This window comes from Eumetopias jubatus, unplaced genomic scaffold (genome assembly GCF_037043125.1).
Source record: "Eumetopias jubatus isolate StellerSeaLion01/CBP00866 unplaced genomic scaffold, mEumJub1_p1.0 scaffold_3, whole genome shotgun sequence".
NCBI classification, from domain to species: domain Eukaryota; kingdom Metazoa; phylum Chordata; class Mammalia; order Carnivora; family Otariidae; genus Eumetopias; species Eumetopias jubatus.
The window spans coordinates 94,174,006-94,195,705 of record NW_028274809.1 but is presented as its reverse complement, the minus strand read 5'-3'; the positions used below and the strand labels follow the sequence as shown (position 1 = coordinate 94,195,705).

The window sequence follows — 21,700 nt, the reverse complement described above, 5'->3', positions numbered from 1 at the left end:
CGTGGGGGAGCTGCCTTGTCGCCCCCTGTGTGCCCTGGGGTGGGTGGGAGGGCGTGGCCCATTCACGTTCCATCTCTTCTTTGGATGACTGGCCCAGAAGTTGTGTCCATCCCTTCTGATTATAACTTCCATTTTTTTAATTAATTGGCAATATACTAGCAGTTTCCTTTACTTCTGCAGTGATTGGGTTTGGGTCTCCTACAGCCAGTGCCTATTTCAATCTGTGCCCCAACTGGCTGAAGAGTAAAAGCCATGGACAGTGACAAATGATTCAGCTCAGGAAAGGTGTTGTTCAGAGTAAATATATAAAGAAGTAGGTTGTGGGGTGCCTGGGTGGCTCAGTTGGTTAAGCGACTGCCTTCGGCTCAGGTCATGATCCTGGAGTCCCAGGATCGAGTCCCGCATCGGGCTCCCTGCTCAGCGGTGAGTCTGCTTCTCCCTTGGACCCTCCCCCGTCTCATGCTCTCTCTATCTCATTCTCTCGCTCATAAAATCTTTAAAAAAAAAAAAAAAGTAGGTTGTGAATGATATGATCTTCCCTTACCTGTCTCCGCCAGGCCAAACCTCAGGACACTTTAGACCTGTGCCAGCTTTTAAACAATGACTTGGCTGCCACTGTTGCAAACCACCCCAGGAGGTTTATAGGTCTGGGGACGTTGCCCATGCAGGCCCCTGAGCTTGCCGTGAAGGAGATGGAGCGCTGCGTGAAGGAGCTGGGCTTTCCTGGGGTCCAGATTGGCTCCCACATCAATGAGTGGAATCTGAATGCGCCGGAACTCTTCCCTGTCTACGCAGTGAGTACACGGGGATCCCTCAGCCAGCATGTGGTGGGCCAGGCACTGCGCTGGGTGCAGGAGGGCAGAACATGAATGCACCACCTCCCTGGCAGAGGGAAAGAAAGATGCCTGATGACATGCTGCATATAGCAGGAAATATGTAAAGAGTTCTCCAAGAGGAGTGGGCCATTCCACTAGAAGAGGGACAGGTGGAAATGCTTCACAGGTCAGACCCAAGTAAGCTCAGGGAAATCTCTCTTACTTTCCATCCCCCATGCTCTCTTTCTACTGTTTCATTTGGGAGCTGAAATAATACCCTCATCACAGCCCTGGTGCAAAAGGCCATGTTAGTGACATGCAAAAAAAAAAAAAAAATATTTATTTTGCTTTAGAAAAAAATACTTATCTTTTAAAATTATGAAATTTGTTTCCAGGTGCCTGAGTGGCTCAGTCCATTAAGTGTCTGCCTTCAACTCAGGTCATGATCCCAGGAGTTGCCATGAACCAAGTTGGGTTTGTCATTTCAAGGGGAGCCTGGAGTTCCAATGTGTCTAGCCATCTCCTTACCTCCTAGACCTCCCTTGTTAGTGAGTGAACCCAATCCTACATGCTCAGGTCAGTTTTCAGGCACGAAAATGACCTCATTACAAGTATGAGGCATACAGCCTGCCTCTACCATGTATCAGCCACAAGACCTGAGTAAGTTACCTAGCCTCTGCCTTAGTTTCTTTCTCTGTAAAATAAGAGTAATAAAAATGCTCATCTCAGAAGGTATTATGCTAAGTGAAATAAGCCAGAAACAGACAAATAAATACCACATGATTTCACTTATATGTGGAATCTAAAGAAAAATAAACAGGCAAAAACAGTAATAGATCCAATAAACACAGAGAACAAACTAGTGGCTGCCAGGAGGAAAGGGGTGGGGGATGGGCAAAATGGGTAAAGCAGAGTGGGAGATACTTGGCTTCCGGTTATGGAACACATAAGGCACGAAGATGAAAGGTCCGGCATAGGGAATAAAATGCATATTATAATAGTGTTGTATGGTGACGGATGGTAGCTACCCTTGTGTGAGCACAGCATAGTATAGACTTGTCAAATCACCATGTTGTACACCTGAAAGTAGTGTAACATTGTGTGTCAACCATACTTCAGTTTTAAAAAGTGCTCATCTTATAAAGGATTAAACTAGTCAGCAATTGTAAAATTCTTATAACAGCTTTGGCATATGGTAAGTTCTCAGTTAATGTGAGTTATGGCGATTTTGAGAGTTTAAGTGACTTCTTTTTGTGTTCTCTACAATGCCTCACATACCAAAAGGATCTCTGCACCATCACAGGTGCATAGAATAAAGTTTTATCCTAATAAGGAGTCAAATCCCACTGAGATACCATGATTTTGTGCTTTTGTCAAGCTCAGCCCATCCCAAGAAGTTGACCCAGCCTGTATCCATTATCAGAAACTAATTAGCTCCTCTCCCTTCTGCCCCCAGAACCTGATGAAATTAGAAGTCCATTCTCCAATCTACTCTTTGTCTGCCACTTCCAGAACCCCTGTTGTCCAAGAATTGCATCTCCATTTTAAAAATGCTTATGTCCAGGGGCGCCTGGGTGCCTCAGTCAGTTAAGCGTCAGGGTCTTGATTTCAGCTCAGATCATGATCTCAGGGTTGTGAGATCAAATCCTGTATCGGGCTCAGTGCTGGGCATGGAGCCTGCTTAGGATTCTCTCTCTTCTTCTACCCCTCCCCCTCCCCTCCTTACTCCCCACTAGCGCATGCTCTCTCTCTTCTTAAAAAAAAAATTAAAGTGCTTTCGTCCAGAACTCACATTGCATCAGCCTATTTAGCCCATGTATTTATATGTAAAGGTAGGATGAATCACTCCAGCCCCTCAATGTATTTGGAAAAGCAATGAGCTAAGGAAAATCTGTTTTGAACCTTGTTAAGCACTCATACTCAATGCCCGCTGAGGGAACTTTTTTAAATTAAACATTTTGTTGAATAAAAGTCATTCCATCCAGATAGGATTTCCATTTCCCAGCAGGCCCTGGAATAGGTGTGCCCATGACACTCGTCTCAGTACCTGCCTGGCTGAGGCATTGAGAGCTCTTGACTTTCTAAAGTCATCTCATTCACAACAGACTGTCCAGGGACTCAGATGGGCTCCTGAGGCTTTGTGAGTACCCGCAGACCTCCAGCAATTCTTAGTTGGTGTCGGGCTCTGTGTGGCCGATGGCTTGAGTCAGGCCAGCCTGCCCCAGTCCAGTCACGAGCCCCTGACCCCAGCCATCACTTCATTTTCACATCCTCAGGTTTCCAAGTGGGGGAAGCAAGGGAACACTCTAGCCCTAACTCTAAAAATCCTCCTGAAAGAATGGATCAAGTAGCAACCAGCAGGGGAAACTTCCCTTGCATTTGAGGCATGAGATCAGTCCTTGAGCATTTTGCTCTCAGCTAAAACATGTGAACAATGGATGTTTCCTGTGACTTGTATTAAATTCATCGACCTCCATGGTGAATCCACCAACCCCCTTGTTAATTCTAAATGGCCTTCTTATTTTCTAAGCAGGAGCAGAATTTCTCAATGCCTTTTTTTTTTTTTCTTTAGGAAAGTCACCGAGTTTTTTTTTAGTTTGTCTAGCGTTTTCTTGTTATAAGGATGGGAGTGGTGACTTCTAAGCTCTTTATTTTATTTTTTTCAAAGATTTTATTTATTTATTTGAGAGAGAGAGAATGAGAGACAGCACTAGAGGGAAGAGGGTCAGAGGGAGAAGCAGACCCCCCGCTGAGCAGGGAGCCCGATGTGGGACTCGATCCCGGGACTCCAGGATCATGACCTGAGCCAAAGGCAGTCACTTAACCATCTGAGCCACCCAGGCGCCCTCTCAATGCCTCTTTTATATAGATTAAGAAACAGCTTCAAAAATATTTTAGCTTATTTATTCAGATCAATATAGACCCAGAGAAAAAGTTTCCTTAAAATAGTACCCTATGTTTGCTGGCTCATCCAAATAACACACACTCTCTCTCTCATTGCTTCTTTAAAGGTGGCTGAAAAGCTGAACTGTTCCCTATTTGTGCACCCCTGGGACATGCAGATGGATGGACGGATGGCCAAATACTGGCTCCCTTGGCTTGTAGGTTTGTGTCAGCTTGGCATCTGGAAAAGAGGATTAAGATTAAGCCTTTGGTTTTCTTCCCAATTATTTCTGGAACCCTACTATGTCAAAAAGAGAAAGTATGAATAATTAACAGGATTGTGAGTTACTGAGCTCTTGGATAAATGCTATATATATTACCTTAATTTTAATCATATCCACACAAAACTCTATGAGGTTGACATTATAATAACCATTTTATAGGGAAGAAACTGAGTCTCTGAGTGGTTAGGTAAGCTGTCCAAGTCACACAGTTAATAAGTGAAAATGGAATTTGCACAAATCTGTCTGACTCCAAAGCTACCTCACTACAAAGACTCCCAAAAAGGCTCCAAAAATAAGTAATCATGCCTGCCTAATAGATTTTTTTAAAGAACCAACAAGAGTATCAGCTCTAGGGCACCTGGGTGGCTCAGTCGGTTAAGCGTCTGCCTTCAGCTCAGGTCATGATCCCAGCGTCCTGGGATCGAGCCCCGAGTCAGGCTCTCTGCTGAGGTTGACCGAGGAGGAGACTGCTTCTCCCTTTCCCTCTCCCTCTGCCTGCCATTCCCCCTGCTTGTGCTCTCTGTCAAATAAATAAATAAAATCTTTAATAAAAAAAAAAAAAGGAGTATCAGCTCTTACAATGAGAACGCTGGAGTTACAAGTGTAAGGTCAACTTCCAGCACCCTAGATTATAGATGACCCAGGCTTTCAATTTTCCTGTTATCTGCTCCTTTCTGCTGCTCTTTGTTCCTGCACTATTCATTCATGGTTCCACATGAAGGTAAGGGAGAGGGCAAGAGGAGCCCTCTGCTTGGCCTATCCAATCTCCTTATTATCCCTGATAACAAGAAATGGAGACAGGCAGCAATTCTGTGGCCACAAGTAAAAAGTGTGGCTCATCTACAAACCCAGTAAATAGTGGGTTTCCCAGATGTACAGGTTTGGATTTTCTTTAGAGAGGCCATTATCCATTCTCTCCTCAGCCCAATTCGTACAAGTAATGATAAAGTAACCAACATGAAGAATTAAATGGAGCAGTATATTGGAAGTGAGAAAACTGAATTTCAGTTCCAGCTAGTCTCTAGTTCTCTGTATAACCTGTGGCAAATCACTTCACCATCTCAGGCCCATTTCTCATGTGTAAAACGGGAGAGCTGGTCTGCACTATCTTTCTGCTCTGACATTTTGTGGCTCTCTTGATTGCTTTTGGAGACCAATGTATTTAGTAAGGCAGCTTCTTACCCATCCTCCACCAAATTTTGAGCAACAATTAGCAGGAAGAGACGACCTAAGAGGCACCAATGCTGTCCAGCTCCAAAGGAAATCTCATCTTAATTCAGACAACACTTTGATTAGTCCCACAAACTTCTTTATAATTTCCCACATGAAAAACAGAGAAGAACATGTGCATAAAGAGCCATTTCATTATTCATTTATGCAACACACATATATTGATGCTCTCCAGCATGCCAGGCCCTATACCAGGCACTGAGGATACTGACATGGACAAAACCTCTGCCCTCCTGAAGCCAATGTTCTGGTTAGAAGAAAGAAATGACAAACAGATACACAGCTCATAAACAAACAAACAGGCTAATTTCAGAATTCTATTCTGGACACAAAAGTGGTCATCAGCAGACTGGAGGATTCCCAGCAAGGGAAGGACATGATGCAACGGACACTGTAAATATCCCACTTTGGCTCCTGTGTGGAGAATGGATTATGTAACTATGGTCCAAGTAACTAATGGAGAGCAGAATGACAGGACCAAAAGGAAGTGAAGCTGTTCATCCCCGTGCCTTCAGGAAGCTCTGCCCACAAACCACTCCCAGATAGATAGGAATCTATCGTGCTTCCAGAATTCCCAAAAGGCCAGGGAGCCAGAAGCATCTCTGTCCATAGAGCAATGACAGGCTTGGGAAAGGATGAGCATCTGGTAAAACCCCATTTGGTAGCCAGGAAGTAAGTCTTCCCCTGAAGGTACAGGCTTGCCTGTGGAGCCCCCAAAGATTTCTTGATCACAGTCTGAAAAGCAGTTGCCAGGAAATGTAACCCAGACTAACTCCGTGGGGGTGAAGGCATCAGGCATGAAACAGCCGCTTCTTCTAGGGGCACAAAGCACTCGAAACAACTCATCTTAATCCAGTTTTTTTCGACCTCATCTCTAAGAAGCACAAAGGTTTGGCAGGAATCATAATTTTTTGTTAAGATTTTTATTTATTTATTTGACAGAGAGAGAGACAGCGAGAGAGGGAACACAAGCAGGGGGAGGGGGGGAGGGAGAAGCAGGCTTCCCGCCGAGCAGGGAGCCCGATGCAGGGCTCGATCCCAGGACCCTGGGATCATGACCTGAGCCGAAGGCAGACGCTTAACAACAACTGAGCCACCCAGGTGCCCCAGGAATTATAATTTTTGTTAATATTTACTGAGTCCTAAGTGGCAAGAACAAACGCATCTTACAGATGAGGAAGCCGAGGCACAGGGAAGCAACTAATATTTGTTGAGCACCTCCAATGTGAGGTTCTGGCCAGGACCTTTCCCAACATCATCATTTTCAAGGCTCCACAATAGTCTTGCAAGATGGGCAACAGGATCCCCATTTTACAGGTGAAGAAGCACAGACTCAGGAACATTAAATAATTTGTTGAAGGCCAGGAAGCAGAAAATTAGAAGAGTTAGGGTTCAACCCAGATTCACTGTACTCTGCTTGCCCCACCACATCCAAACTGAAGTGGAGGAATTGGGACAAAAGCTAGGTCCTCTGGCTCCTTGATTCTGTTGTCCACTAGATGACTCCACCTGCAAGTGGCAAATAGGAAGCTTCCAATGGTCTGTTTGCCAAAGTAATGGCTTGTAGACAACCAAGCCATGCTGGGACAGAGGGACCTCACATTTCTCAGCATTGACAACCACAGCAAGCTGCCATTCCCCCAACCACTAGTATCACTGAGCTTCTTCCTGCTTGAGATGACAAGCCCTGCACCCTGTGACTGTTTCCTCTTTTAGGAATGCCAGCAGAGACCACCACCGCCATCTGCTCCATGATCATGGGAGGAGTGTTTGAGAAATTTCCCAAACTGAAAGTGTGTTTTGCACATGGAGGTAAGGCCCTATCTGCATTACTCAGCTCAGTCTACCATAACAAAACACCATAGACTCAGGGGCTTAAACAACAGAACTTAATTTTCACACAGTTCTGGAAGCTAGAAGTACAAGATCAAAGTGCCTGCAGGGTTGGTTTCTGGTGAGACTGGTCTTCCTGGATCGTAGAAGGCCACTTTCTCACTATGCATGTGATGTGCCATTTTGGATGGGTACAGAAATGACCCAAAGGAACAGGAGCTGATCTAAGGGAATTGGCCAGCCATGTGGATTATCTGGGATTTCCCTGGTGTATATACTGGTTCTCTGGCAATACACACTCTGTGTTGAAGGAGGCTCTGGGGAGGATCTCCTGTGCAAGCAAATCTAATCCTAAATCTCACTGTCCCTCTCCTTTTTCCTATCAGATTAAAGTCCCATCTTATAACCTCATTTAACCTTAAATTACCTCCTTAATTACCCTGTCTCCAAATACAGTTAGATTGGGGGTTGGGGCTTCAACATAGGAATTTTGGAGGGACCCCATAATTCAGTCCATAACATGCCTACAGCTATCATTCTAGTCATAAAGTATATGATGGTTGGGGACCAAATTCCATTTTTGTGGACAAGGTTAGTTTGCTTGGCGTAGTTTTTGTTTAATTTTGTTTTGTTTTGTTTTTGTTTAAATTCCTCTAGTCAGACTACAAGCTCTCCAATTTGCAATAGTCCCTACCATTCTCTATTATTTACAAATAGGTCTATTTCATTCATTTACATTTCCTGCTTGGTCCCTGCAAGTAATTGAGTTTCTGACTCTTGGGCACACACACATACCACCATTACCACTACTTTTGATGGTTGCATGCATGGCAAAACATTTTATGGATATGCCATCATTATGTAGATATTTCCCAGTTGATAGGTTGCCTCTGCCTTTGCTATTATAAGCACACTACATTTGAAAACCTTGACCACATATCTTTACACACTTGTATTCTTTCTTTAGGATAAATTCCTCAAACATGAATTTATAGATGAGTTCATATCACTTGTTCTGAGTCATCTCCCAGCATTTGGGACACAATAAATCCTTTGTAAATACTGGACTATAGTAACACCTCTTTGCATACAACATGAGGATTGAAAAATATCCTTTTCAATTGACATTAGCCCTCACTAACGAGTTTTACTTGCAGGTGGTGCCTTCCCTTTTACAGTTGGAAGAATCTCCCATGGATTCAACATGCGCCCAGATCTGTGTGCCCAGGACAATCCAACCAACCCAAAGAAATACCTTGGTTCCTTTTATACAGACTCCTTGGTTCATGATCCTCTGGCACTCAAGCTGTTAACAGATGTCATAGGAAAGGTAAATTGGGTCTGCCATGTGGATGGCTTATGGGGAGCGAAGTATAGGATCAGCAACCAGTTACATGGCCTCTCTCCAAAAAGGGGATGGAAGAAAAGGCATTAGAAGAAAGGAGAGGGACAGTGAGATTTAGGATTAGATTTGCTTGCACAAGAGATCCTCTCCAGACCTCCTTCAACACCATGTGTACTGTCAGGGAACCATTATATACACCAGGGAAATCCCAGAAAAACCACATGGCTGGGTAATTCCCTTAGGTCAGCTCTGTTCCTTAGGGTCATTTCTGTAGTCACCCAAAATGACACAATGCAATATGGTAAGCACGAAAAGAGATACCAGTTTTTTGGGGCGCCTGGGTGGCTCAGATGGTTAGGCATCTGCCTTCAGCTCAGGTCATGATCCCGGGGTCCTGGGATCGGGCCCCGCATCGGGCTCCCTGCTGGGTGGGGAGCCTGCTTCTCCCTCTGCCTCTGCCTCTCTCTCTCTCTCTGACTCTCATGAATAAATAAATAAAACATTAAAAAAAAAAAGAAAAGAGATACCAGTTTTGAAGTCAAATTGACCTGTGTTAAAATCTTGGCTCTACCTCTTACTGATTGGGTAAATTATGAACCCAACTGTCCTCATCCATTAAATGAAAATTGGAACATTAAAGAAGGAGGAAATGACACTTGACAGGAGGCAGGGGAAGATGATGAAGGGTCTGTATACCACTGAAATTTTTTTCTGGAATATGGTACAGCCTTCATTTTGAAAACAATTCTCTCATTTAGTCCAAAAAGACCAACATAGTATTACTTTAAACTTCACAAGATAGAGTCTTTCCTTTGTTGTCATCTGTTCGCAGATCTCGTTGGTGGCATTTCTACCTTTAAGTCCTTTTTGAAAATGCTAACTCTGCAAGTTACACCATTTTTAGGGCAAAGTCCAGTTTGAATCAGTGAAAAGTCTGAAATATATACTATTTCAATTCCCTCATATTATTTACAAATATCTATAGGTTTCCAAATTTTCAAAGAAAAAAAAAACCTTGAGGATTTCTTTAAAAATGCGGATATTTAAAGATTTGCAACGTGGTACTTGGATTGAGAGTAGACGCTAAGGTATTTAAAATCTTGTCCAGCAGAAAAAGAAGTCCATCATTTCAAAGCTGCAAGTTCTCCATCTCCAGAATGGAGATTTCATCTTACTTTAAAGCTGTTTCTCTGGCTTAAGAAACTGACTAGAATATAAATGTTAAACATTCTGGTTTGGTAATAAATTACATAGTTGAGCTGTGCTTCTGAGCCTTCTAGCTTTTATGTTGTTCCTGCCAAAATGGGTGTTTAGCAGTGGGTTGTGAATGTTGATGATTATTGGTTTGGATACAGGGGTAATGGGGAAGAAATTACAAAAAGGAGAAACTGGAAGAGACTGTGGGTGACTGTGACTTTGAGTAATGGAGGAGGGGATGTGGGGAAGTGGTGTGGAATTGGGGAAAGAGTCATCCTGATGACCTCCCATCAAACCTAGTACCCCTGGTACCCTTAAAAATGGTAAAATCAGGAGAAAATGCCCCTGGCAAATACAACACACCTCTTTTGAGGGATACCTACCATTAGCAGTGAGGGAGCCTATCAGCATCAAACAGCACTCAGGACAATACATATTGCCAGGGGGTCAGAGCAAAAGAGGAAGAACATGGTAAATGGCTTGTGGTAATTAGCAGACAGACTAGTTAGTGAGCACATGTGAGCACCACCCCTTTTAGCTACCCCCAGAAAAACTGAAGAGGGCACTTTGCAAAGTCAGTGGTGCTTAGAATTTACATTCAAACTATGAAGGCTTGAGCCATTATAATTTGGGCATCAAAAGCAAATGCAACCTCATTTTATGTGACCTCACTGTCTGGTGAATCCAGGACACAGAAGCAATATATATTAATAATTTGGATTCTCTCTAAAACATTAATGCTTCTTCATTCTGGTTATATTCACATTAACAAATCCTCTCAAAAACAACCCCCAAACTAAAATGGCTGAGGAAAGTCCTAGCATGACAGCCAGACAAGAGAGAATCATTAGAGCTTTAACGGGAGGTCTCCGGGAGAGAAAAAAATGGAACTGATGGATTATTTCACGGGTTTGTGAGTTTGAAATGTTGATTACCAGGCATTCAACAGATCTGTTGATGTATTAGAAGCAAATAAGCAATATGTACATAGAAAATTAAGCAAATGAAAGAAAAGGAAATAATTAACTCTAAGAAAACAAACACCCATATGAGGACAGATAATCATTGTACATTACTTGACTCAGCAGTGAACAATATTTACAGTCGTAATAGTGTAAATACTAAGTACTAGTTTAAGTGAAAATTCTAATTCTATTGGGAAAATGGAGGAGAGAAGCTGGGGTAACAAAGAAATTCTCAAGGATCATAATGAGAAGTCAGTAACTCTCTAAAGCTAATAAATCAAGAATGGAATAAGGTAATTATATAGAACAAGGAAGGTAACTATCAGAAGATGCAAGGTAAAATGGTAAAAGTGGCTGCCTCGAAAGATAAGAGTTAGGAAAGATATTTTAGTGATATTTGATTATTTAACTATGTAGAGGCATTACTTTGATAAATAAAAATTTACATAATACCCTAGGAGTAAATGAATATATAGAAAGAATATACAGAGAAAAATAAATAGAATAATAAACATTTAGAGAAGAAAGTATATATACCAAAACTATTTATTGAGCCCCTACTATTTCTAAAACACTGTGCTAAATGAAGGACTTAAATTACATAATCTCTGACAGGTCTGAGTTGATATCTCATTGTAATTTTGATTTGAATTTCCCTGATGATCAGTGATATTGAGCATCTTTTCATGTGTCTGTTGGCCATATGGATGTCTTCTTTGGAAAAATGTCTATTCATGTCTTCTGCCCAATTTTTTAAAGTGGATTATTCATTTTTGGGGTGTTGAGTTTTATAAGTTCTTTATATATTTTGGATAACCTTTATCAGATATGTCATTTGCAAATACCTTCTCCCAGTCCATAAGTTAACCTTTTAGTTTTGCTGATTGTTTCTTTTGCTGTGCAGGAGAAGCTTTTATTTTGATATAGTCCCAGTAGTTTATTTTTACTTTCGTTTCCCTTGCCTCAGGAGACATATCTAGAAAAAAGTTAGTACAGAGGGTGAGGGCACCTGGCTAGCTCAGTTGATAAAGCATGTGACTCTTGATCTCGGGGTCATGAGCTCAATCCCACATTGGGCATGGAACCTACTTTAAAATTTTAATTTAATTTAATTTAATTTAATTTAATTTAAAAGTTGCTACAGCCAATATCAAAGAAGTTACTGCCTATGCTCTCCTCTAGGATTTCTATGGTTTCAGGTCTCACATTTAGGTCTTTAATCCATTCTGAGTTCACTTTTGTGTATGGTGTAAGAAAGTGGTCTAGTTTCATTCTTTTGCATCTTGCTGTCCAGTTTTCCCAACACCATTTGTTGAAGACTGTCTTTTCCCCACTGGACATTCTTTCCTGCTTTTTAATTGACCATATAGTTGTGAGTTCATTTCTGGGTTTTCTATTTTGTTCTGTTGATCTATGTGTCTACTTTTGTGCCAGCACCATACTGTTCTGATCACTACAGCTTTATAATATATCTTGAAGTCCAGAAATTGTGATGCCTCCAGCTTTGCTTTTCTTTTTCAAGGTTGCTTTGGCTATTCAGGATCTTTTGTGGTTCCATACAAATTTTAAGATTGTTTATTCTAGTTCTTTGAAAAATGCTATTGGTAGTCTGATAGGGATTGCATTAAATGTGTAGATTGCTTTGGGCAGTATAGACATTTTAACAATATTTATTCTTCCCAACCCATGAACATGGAAAGACACTGTTGGGTCATCTTCAGTTTCTCTGATCATTGTTCTATAGTTTTCAGAGTACAGATCTTTCAGCTTTTTGGTTAGGTTTATTCCTAGGTATCTTATTGTTTTTAGTACAATTGTAAAGGAGATTGATTCCTTAATTTCTCTTTCTGCTGCTTCATTATTAGTGTAATTTAATTTAATTTAAAATCTGCTACAGCCAATATCATAGAAATGCAACAGATTTCTATACATTGATTTTGTATCCTGTGACTTTACTGAATTTGTGTATCAGTTCGGTGGAGTCTCTCAGGTTCTCTATATAGAGTATCATGTCATCTGCAAAAAGTAAAAGTCTTACTTCTCCCTTGCTGATTTGGATGCCTTTTATTTCTTTGTGTTGTCTGATTGCTGTGACTAGAACTTCCAGTACTATGTTAAATAACTGTTGAGATTAGACACCCCCGTCTTGTTTCTAACCATAGAGGAAAAGCTCTAAGTTTTTTCCCCAATGAGGATGATATTACCTGTGGGTTTTTCATATATGGCCTTTATTATGTTGAGATATGTTTCCTCTAAACCTACTTTGTTGATGAGGGTTTTTATCATGAATGGATGTTGTACTTTATCAAATGCTTTTTCTACATCTATTGAAATGATCATACAGTTTTTATCCTTCCTCTAACTGATATGATGTATCACATTGATTGATTTGTGAATATTGAACCACATTTGCATGCCAGGAACAAATCCCACTTGATCATGGTGAGTGATTTTTTTAATGTATTTTTGGATTCAGTTTGCTAGTATTTTATTGACAATTTTTACACCCATGTTCATCAGGGATACTGGCTTGTAGTTCTCTTCTAGCGGAGTCTTTATCTGGTTTTGGTATCAGGATAATGCTTGCTTCATAAAATGAATTTGGAAGTTTTCCTTCCTTTTCTATTTTTTGGAATAGTTTGAGAAGAATAGGTATTAACTCTTCTTTAAATGTTTGGTAGAATTCACCTGTGAAGCCATCTGGCCCTGGACTTTTGTTTTTTGGGAATTTTTTGATTATTGATTCCATTTCTTTGCTGGTTATCAGTCTGTTCGAGTTTTCTGTTTCTTTCTGTTTCAGCTTTGGTAGGTATGTTTCTAGGAATTTATCCATTTCTTCTAGGTTGTCCAATTTGTTGGCAAATAGTTTTTCATAAAATTCTCTTATAATTATTTGTATTTCTGTGATACTGGTTGTTATTTCTCCTCTCATTTGTGATTTTATTTATTTGGGTCCTTTCTCTGTTCTTTTTGATAAGTCTGGTTAGGGGTTTATTAATTTTACTGATTTTTTTCGAAGAACCAGCTCCTGGTTTCACTGATCTGTTTTTTTTTTTTTTTGGTTTTTTTTTTTTTTAGGTTTCTATTTCATTTATTTCTGCTCTAATCTTTATTATTTCCTTCCTTCTACTGGCTTTAGGCTTTATTTGTTGTTCTTTTTCTAGCCCCTCTAGGTGTAAAGTTAAGTAGTTTGAGATTTTTCTTGCTTCTTGAGGTAGGCCTGTATTGCTGTATACTTCCCTCTTAGGACAGCTTTTACTGCATCCCAGGGGTTTTGGACTGTTGTGTTTTCATTTTCATTTGTTTCCATGTATTTTTTTTATTTCTTCTTTGATTTCCTGTTTGGCCCATTAATTGTTTAGTAGCATGTTATTTAACCTCCATGTATTTGTGGTCTTTCCAGATTTCTTCTTGTGGTTGACCTCTCATTTCACGGCATTATAGTGAGAAAAGGTGCATGGTATGACTTCAATCTTTTTGTATTTGTTGAGGTCTGATCTGTGACCTAGTATGTGATCTATTCTAGAGAATGTTCCATGTACTTGAAAATAGTGTGTGTTCCACTGTTTTAGGATGGAATATTCTGAATATATGCTAAGTTCATCTGATCCAGTGTGGTTCAAAGCCATTGTTTGTCGATTTTGTTTAGATGATCTGTTCTTTGATATAAGTGGAGTGTTAAAATCCCCTACTATTATTGTGTTATTATCAGTTAGTTCCCTTATGTTTCTTATTAATTGTTTTATAACTTGGGTGGTCCCATGTTGGGTGCATAAATATTTACAACTGTTATATCTTCTTGTTGGATTGTCCCCTTTATTATTTTATAGTGCCCTTCTTTGTCTCCTGTTACAGTCTTTATTTTATAGTCTAGTTTCTCTGATATAAATATTACTACTCTGGCTTTCTTTTGACATCCATTTGCATGATAAATGTTTCTCCATCCCCTCACTTTCAATCTGCAGGTGTCTTAAGGACCAAAATGAGTCTCACAGTCAGTTTGTAGATGGGTCTGGTTTCTTTATTCATTCTGACACCCTATGTGTATTGATGGGAGCATTTAGTCCTTTTATATTCAAAATAATTATTGACAGACATATATTTATTGCCATTTTATTACTTGTTTTGTGGTTGTTGCTAAATATTTTCTCTGATCTTTTGTTGTCTTTCTTTCATGGTTTGCTGATTTTCTTTAGTGATGTATTTGGATTTGTTTCTGTTTATTCTTTCCATGTTTATTAGTGGTTTTAATATATGGTTACCATTAGTGTGTATATAACCTCTTCTGCAAATAGCAGTCTGTATTAAGTTGATAGTTACTTAAGTTTGAACCCATTCTCTTCTTGTTATTATATTTTATATATTTTTTGTGTGTGTGAGTTCCTTGACTGATTTTTATATAAATATTCATTTTACTGCTTTCGTGTTTCCTGCCTTTATACTGCGACTTTTGGTCTCTCCTTTCCACTCAGAGTCCCCTTTAATCTTTCTTTCAGGGCTGGTTTGTGGTCATGAAATCCTTGTATTTGTTTTTCTGGGAAACTCTTTCTCTCTCCTTCTATTCTGAATGATAGCTTTGCTGGATAGAGTACCCTTAGCTGCAAATTTTTCCCATTCAGCACTTTGAATATATCATGCCACTCCCTCTGGCTTCCAAAGTTTCTTTTGAAAAATATCCAGCTGGCCTTATGGGTTTTCCCTTGTAAGTTAATGATTTCTTTTGTCTCACTGCTTTTAAGATCTTTTTTATCACTATATTTTGCAAATTTAATTACAATACATCTTGGCATTGGCCTGCTTTTGTTGATTTTGATGGGAGTTCTCTGTACTTCCTGGATCTGGATGTCTGTTTCCTTCCCCAAAGTTTTCAGGTATTATTTCTTCAAATAAATTTTCTGCCCCATTTTCTCTCTTCTTCTTCTTCTGGGACTCCTATAAGATAAATGTTATTATATTTGAATGACTTACTGAGTTCCCTAAGTCTATTCTCATTTTGCATAGTTCTTCTTTCTCTCTTTTGTTCAGCTTCACTGCTTTCCATTATCTTGTCTTGTAGGTCATTAACTTGTTCCTCTGCTTCTTCCGGCCCCCTGTTCATTGCATCTAGCATGTTTCTAATCTCCTTAGAGATTATTATTAAGTCACTGATCCCTCTCACCCTCAGGTTCCTCAACTGTAAAATGGAAATGATAACCATGCAGAATTGATGTGAGGAGTTGGCATAATACTATGTCAAAGTACTATACAAATGTCAGCAATTTATATCACCTATTCTAGTGCTTTACAAATAGTAGGTATTGAGTTAATGTTTGTTTAACTGAGTTTGTGTAATGGTTTTATGAGTATAAGGCTAATCTTACTGTGCATTGATTGAATTAAACCAGGCTCCTTCTCTAGGAAATTATGTCTCAGGGAACAAACTGAATTTTTGGTAAGTTAGAATTTTTGTAGTAAGCTACATTATAATAGAGTTATGTTGTATTTACTGCATATGCTACTAATGAAATTGGCTAATGAGAAGATAGCTAATTGTTCCTTTTCTAGAAGACAAATGAACTCTCTCTCTTCTACTATGTGAATTTATTTAGTAAGCCACATCTTTCAGTGTTCACAGCATTTCCTGAAAATGTGAAAAAGTTAATACATCCCAGCAGGTGAGCAGTTTATTTCTTTTCCTTGGCAGGACTATTAATCACTATTATTATCATCTCAGTAAGTCTTTGACCTCATAGGGAATGTGTGTTGCCAGCTTTGGGGAGGGAAACATATGTTGGGGGAGAGTGCTGGTGCTGAGAAATAAATCAGGATTATCCACTGTCTAACAAAGAAAGCCATTGTCTGGGTAGATGGTATAACTTCAGGATCCCAGAAGAAGCAGCCATGGTAACTAAAAGGCCCACCATTAGAATTATTCCTTTGGGTTTACAGAGTCTTTAGAAAAGCCCTACTAAAATGTAGATGTTGTCAAATGTTACATTAGCACAGATATCCTTAAAAATTGGTTCATGATTATGGTGGATCTTAAGGGAATAGAATCCTACGTCACAGACAAGAAGACAGAAGAAAGTTCTAGCTTTTGGAAGGCCAGAATCAGGTACGCTATTTGGGAACCTGAGATATCACAAGAGCTTAGGTTTCCCTGAGAGCTTCAAAATAGGGCAGCAATCATCCACATCCATATCCTATGCCTCCTGAACTAGGATTCTCTATGTAATCCCTTTAAAATACAATCAATTTGCAGTTATGAAACAAAAGGTGGTAAAAATGGCAATACAAAAAGTATTTTTAACTCAGGAAATATTTATTAAGCTTCTATCAAGTGGAGACTGTTATTAAGCAATGGAGAATGCAACCTTCATCATACAGGACCCTACTTGGAGGAATCTCATCTCCCCACCTCTTCCCTACTACTATCTCTTCTCCCTCTGAACAAGAAATCTCATTAACAAGAACTTCACTTCCAGTTCTTTTATGCCTACTTCATTCTCCCTTATGAAATTCCTAACAAGTGCGAAATGGTCAGAAACTTAGCAGAAAGTATCAATAAAAGGTATACAGATAAATATAGGGTATGAAAAATTAACAAACCAGAGATTATCACAAGCAGATAATTAACCTCCTGTAGAGAGGAACTGTGAACAATAGCTACTAAATAATAATTGAATATTGCCAAACCATGACTTTGGAGTTTGGCAAAAGGCATCCACAATCAAGTTAGCAAGGAGAACGAGGAAGTATCTTAACCAGGAAGGATAAAATGCCGAGGAATGGTTTTCATTTCTGTTTTAAAATCCTTTGCTCTCTTCATATTAAAATGGAACAGACACATTCCCCCCTTAAAATGTATTTATATCCAAGAAGGCCATAATACTGAGAATGGAAGAATTCCTGACTAGAAAGCAAAATAAATTTCTAAATCTCAATTTCATGTTAATGTAGTTAACAAATGTAATATAGCAGGGGACTTTTTTAAAATTATGTTGTGTTTTGGAACTGTAAACAGCTTTAGCAAGAGGAGCAGAAATAAGAACAAATGAAGCTCCAGTGAATGCAAAGCAGGCATTCAGAACAAGATCAGCTGTTGGCACAGATGTGAGTAGACATAAGTTTGGGCCTTTAGGGCTTCTATAAGCAGGTGTATTTGCTTGGTTTTTTACAGTAATGAATATAAGAACTTAGAAATAGAGTTGTTAGTCCATCATGGCCTTCCTCTAAATTTATTATACATTCTCCCATATCATTTCATGTGAATGTATTCATAAAACCCAGGAAAATTATTTTTTTTTTCTGGTAGAAATCAAAGTGGCATTTATTCTTACAGGAGCTCAAATTTAGCATATTTAAAATATATTTAGGCAGTAGCTCTTTCTGCCCACAGGTCCTGTCCCTGTGCTTTAATAAACCACCATTTTGCACCAAAAAATAAAAATAAAATAAAATATTTTAATATTTCAGGACTAGTAACAATCAGACGACTTCCCTCTTTCATATATTCAAGTATTCATTCCTTCAAAATATAAAGCCACTCTCAGATACATTATAAGCATATGTCAGAGTTTTATTTCAAATTTGTTTTAAAAAAAGAGGCTTTCTGAAAAGTCCAACTCAAAGAATCTATCTTGGCAGAGATATTTTATAGGGAAAAAGATGGTCAGACAGTTATTGTTGACTGGATGTAAAAAAGAAGACAATTATCCAGTTAAGGACAATTAGCCTCTTTGTATTATTGGTTAAAAGTCCTAGACTAGTTTGAAAACTAATAGTCAATGAAGGGGGTGCCCTAGAAACTCTTAAGCTCAATAAGTCTATCCAAAAAATTAGGCAAATATTTTATCAAGAATGCTAAACTATGTTTGGTGACAAATGTTAACTAAATTCATTGTGGTGATTATTTTGTAATATATGCAAGTATCAAACCATTACGTCGTATACCTGAAACTAACATAATGCTATATATCAATTATACCTCAATTTAAAAAGAAAAAATGCTCATTATTCCCCAGGAAGAGCAGATAGTCATATTAGACCACAAAGTTCTGCCCCAGTTCAGATTTAGGACAACTTTTTTTTTCACATTTACTGGAGGCATTTTATTCCACGCTAAGAAATTTGGGTTTCACCTCCTGGACAACAGGAAATTATTAAAGGATTTTAAGCAGGGATGTGGCATGATCAGATTTTTATTTAAAACAGCATTCTCTCCAGTGTTAGATATTGATTAAAATGGATGAGACTGAAATCAGTTGGAAAACTATAGTAGCAGTCCAATTTAATTCAATAAACATCCACTCTGTACCAAGCTTTTGCTCAGTGCTGGAGACAGTTTTTGTCCCACTTCTTAGCTGAGTTGAGGAAATGGAGACACAAGTCTGGCTCCACCACATACTAGTTGTACAACTCTAAGCAAGTTAGTTATCATCTTTGCTTCCTTGTCTGTTGAATGGGGATAATGATAGGACCCATCTCATAGAAAGGCTGTGAGAATGAGTTAATGAATGCAAATGGCTTAAAACAGCATCTCACACATGGTAAGCAATCAATAAATGTTAGATATTATTATTATAAGGGGTTATCTCACAGCAATGTAAGAAGTGCTGTGAATAAAAGTGTCTGTAGGGTGCTTTAGGGATACAGAGTTCGCACTTGGCTGAGTGAAGGGCTGGTAAGAGCCTGAGTTGAGGGAAGAACTGGGGAAGTAGAGAGGAAGTGATGGGTGCAAGAAATGATACAGTGATAGAATCCAAAGGGCTCAGTGACCCCTGAAATGCTGGGGTGACAGAGCAGAAGGAGTCCAACGTGATTCCCAGGTTTCCAGTTTGGGCAGCTGGGTGGAAAGTAATGCCATCAACCTAAAGGAAAAACAGGTTTGGGTTCATGCTCTATCGAGTAATCTTTCACAAGTCATTAGAATTTGTGAAATAACCTAATTAATACCCAAGATACAATTCCCAGTTAACAGTGGCAAAAAGGTCATACAAATCTTATCAGAGTTGTTATTTAACATTCTCAACTGGAAATAGTCATTATTATGGAAGGCACATTAAAATCCTAAACTCAGTTACAGTATAAATCTAATTAATTGCTCAAGTTTAAGTATTTTCCAAACGTCCCCATACTGTTGGCCCAATATCTACGACTTATTAACTCAGATGAATATAATGTAGGTTAATTGAGGCCAAGAATATGAGTTAGTTCAGTGGTTCTCAACCTTGCTTGTGCATTAGAATCATCTGGGAGCTTTATTTTTTTTTTAAAGATTTTATTCATTTGTCAGAGAGAGCACAAGTGGGGGGGGGGGGCAGTGGCAGGCAGAGCCGGCAGAGGGAAGAGCAGGCTTCCTGCTGAGCAAGGAGCCCGATGCAGGACTCGATCCCAGGACCCTGGGATCATGACCTGAGCTGAAGGCAGACACTTAACCGACTGAGCCACCCAGGCATCCCAGCATCTGGGGAGCTTTAAAAAAATGCTAATGTTACTAGTATTTTTAGGCCCCACGCCCAGATATGATGATTTAATTGATTTGGGGTAGGTTCTGGGGTATTTTTTTAAAGCTCCCCAGGTGATATTAATATACAAGTAGCATGAAAAAACTGGGTTAGCATCAGTATGAATTTATAATTTATGGTCACAAGGAACCTTAGAAATACTCTAGTTTTGGAACTTTGCTTTTAATCCATGGAAACTATGGTCAACAAAGTCTTGTGTAAACAAGTAAAATAGAAGCAGAGTTGTTCTAATTAGGCAGTAGAGGTTGGGAGGGAAGCTTTGTCTGATAGGCCTCCGCCTCGCCCTTGTCCCATCTCTCTTATATAACCTTCATTGATGCTGCTTCCCATCCTCCAGTCCCCAAGAATTCTCTATATAATAGTTTAAAAAAATCCTGACAACTAAAAAAAAAAAAAAATGTCATTCTCTCATTCATGAAATATTTTTAAGCTCTAACAACATGACTGGGGCTGATATATGGGAACACTTCATATTTTAGAGTAGAAAACAAATGACAAATGTATATAGAAGAAAATATGAGGAAATTCATCTTGCACTCTCTCTGTAAAATAAATAAAAATAAAATCTTAAAAAAAAAAAAAAGCAGAGGGTGCCTGGGTGGCTTGGGCATTAAGCGTCTGCCTTCGGCTCAGGTCATGATCCCAGGGTCCTGGGATCGAGCCCCGCATCGGGCTCCCTGCTCAGTGGGAAGCCTGCTTCTCCCTCTCCCACCCCCGCGCTTGTGTTCCCTCTCTCACTGTGTCTCTCTTTCTCAAATAAATAAATAAAATCTTAAAAAAAAAAGCAGATAGAAAGAAATGACAAAGAGCCAAAATCAAAGAACAGAACCAACATAAACAATAAAGAAAATTGATAAATCAAAATTTGGGTGTTTGGTGGTGCCTGGCTGGCTCTGTTGGTTAAGTGTCCAACTCTTGATTTCAGCTCAGTTCGTGATCTCAGGGTCATGCGATCAAGCCCCGTGCATCATGCTCCGCGCTGGGCACAGAGCCTACTTAAGATTCTCTCTCCCTCTCTTCCTCCACCCTTCCCCCCTCTCTAAAATACATATATGTATATATATATATATATATATACACACACACACACATATATATGTAAATCAAATTCAGCAATAATTTAAAAATACTACATCATGAACAAGCAAGGTTTATTTTAAGAATGCAAGATTGGCTTAACTTTTTAAAATCAATGTATTTCACCATATTCATGGAATAAACAGTATGATTATTTCATAGATGAAGAAAAAATATGACAAAATTAATTACTCATTCTTGATTTAGAAAAAAACTCACAATATAAGGAATAGGAATGAATGTCCTCAATTTGATAAAGAGCATCATCAAAAAACTTATAGCCATCACCATACATAATGGTAAAATAAACACTTTCTCCCTAAGATAGGGAAAGAGGAAAAGATGTCCACGCTCACCCCTTCTAATTAACATTGTACTAGAGATCCTAGCCAGTACAAGAAGATGAAAAAAGAAATAAAACGCATACAGATTGGTGAAAGAAGTAAACTCTCTTTGTTAGCAAATGACATGATTGTCTATGTGGAAATTTTTAAAGACCCTACAAAGTAACTACTAGAACTAATAAGTGAATTTAGCAAGACTGAGGACATGTGGGCAATTTTTT

The 21,700-nt window shown here is 39.1% G+C and overlaps 1 protein-coding gene across 2 annotated transcripts in view; it reads left to right on the top strand.

Annotated features, from left to right (window-relative positions):
* The window catches only part of ACMSD (aminocarboxymuconate semialdehyde decarboxylase), a 70,414-nt gene that overhangs the window by 33,669 nt on the left and 15,045 nt on the right, over positions 1–21,700 (top strand). For both annotated transcript variants that reach the window (XM_028101258.2, XM_028101259.2), the window contains 4 exons: positions 558–794; positions 3,827–3,920; positions 6,929–7,024; positions 8,203–8,375. In XM_028101258.2, the coding sequence (XP_027957059.1) occupies positions 558–794; positions 3,827–3,920; positions 6,929–7,024; positions 8,203–8,375 (600 nt within the window). The remainder of the gene's footprint in view (positions 1–557; positions 795–3,826; positions 3,921–6,928; positions 7,025–8,202; positions 8,376–21,700) is intronic.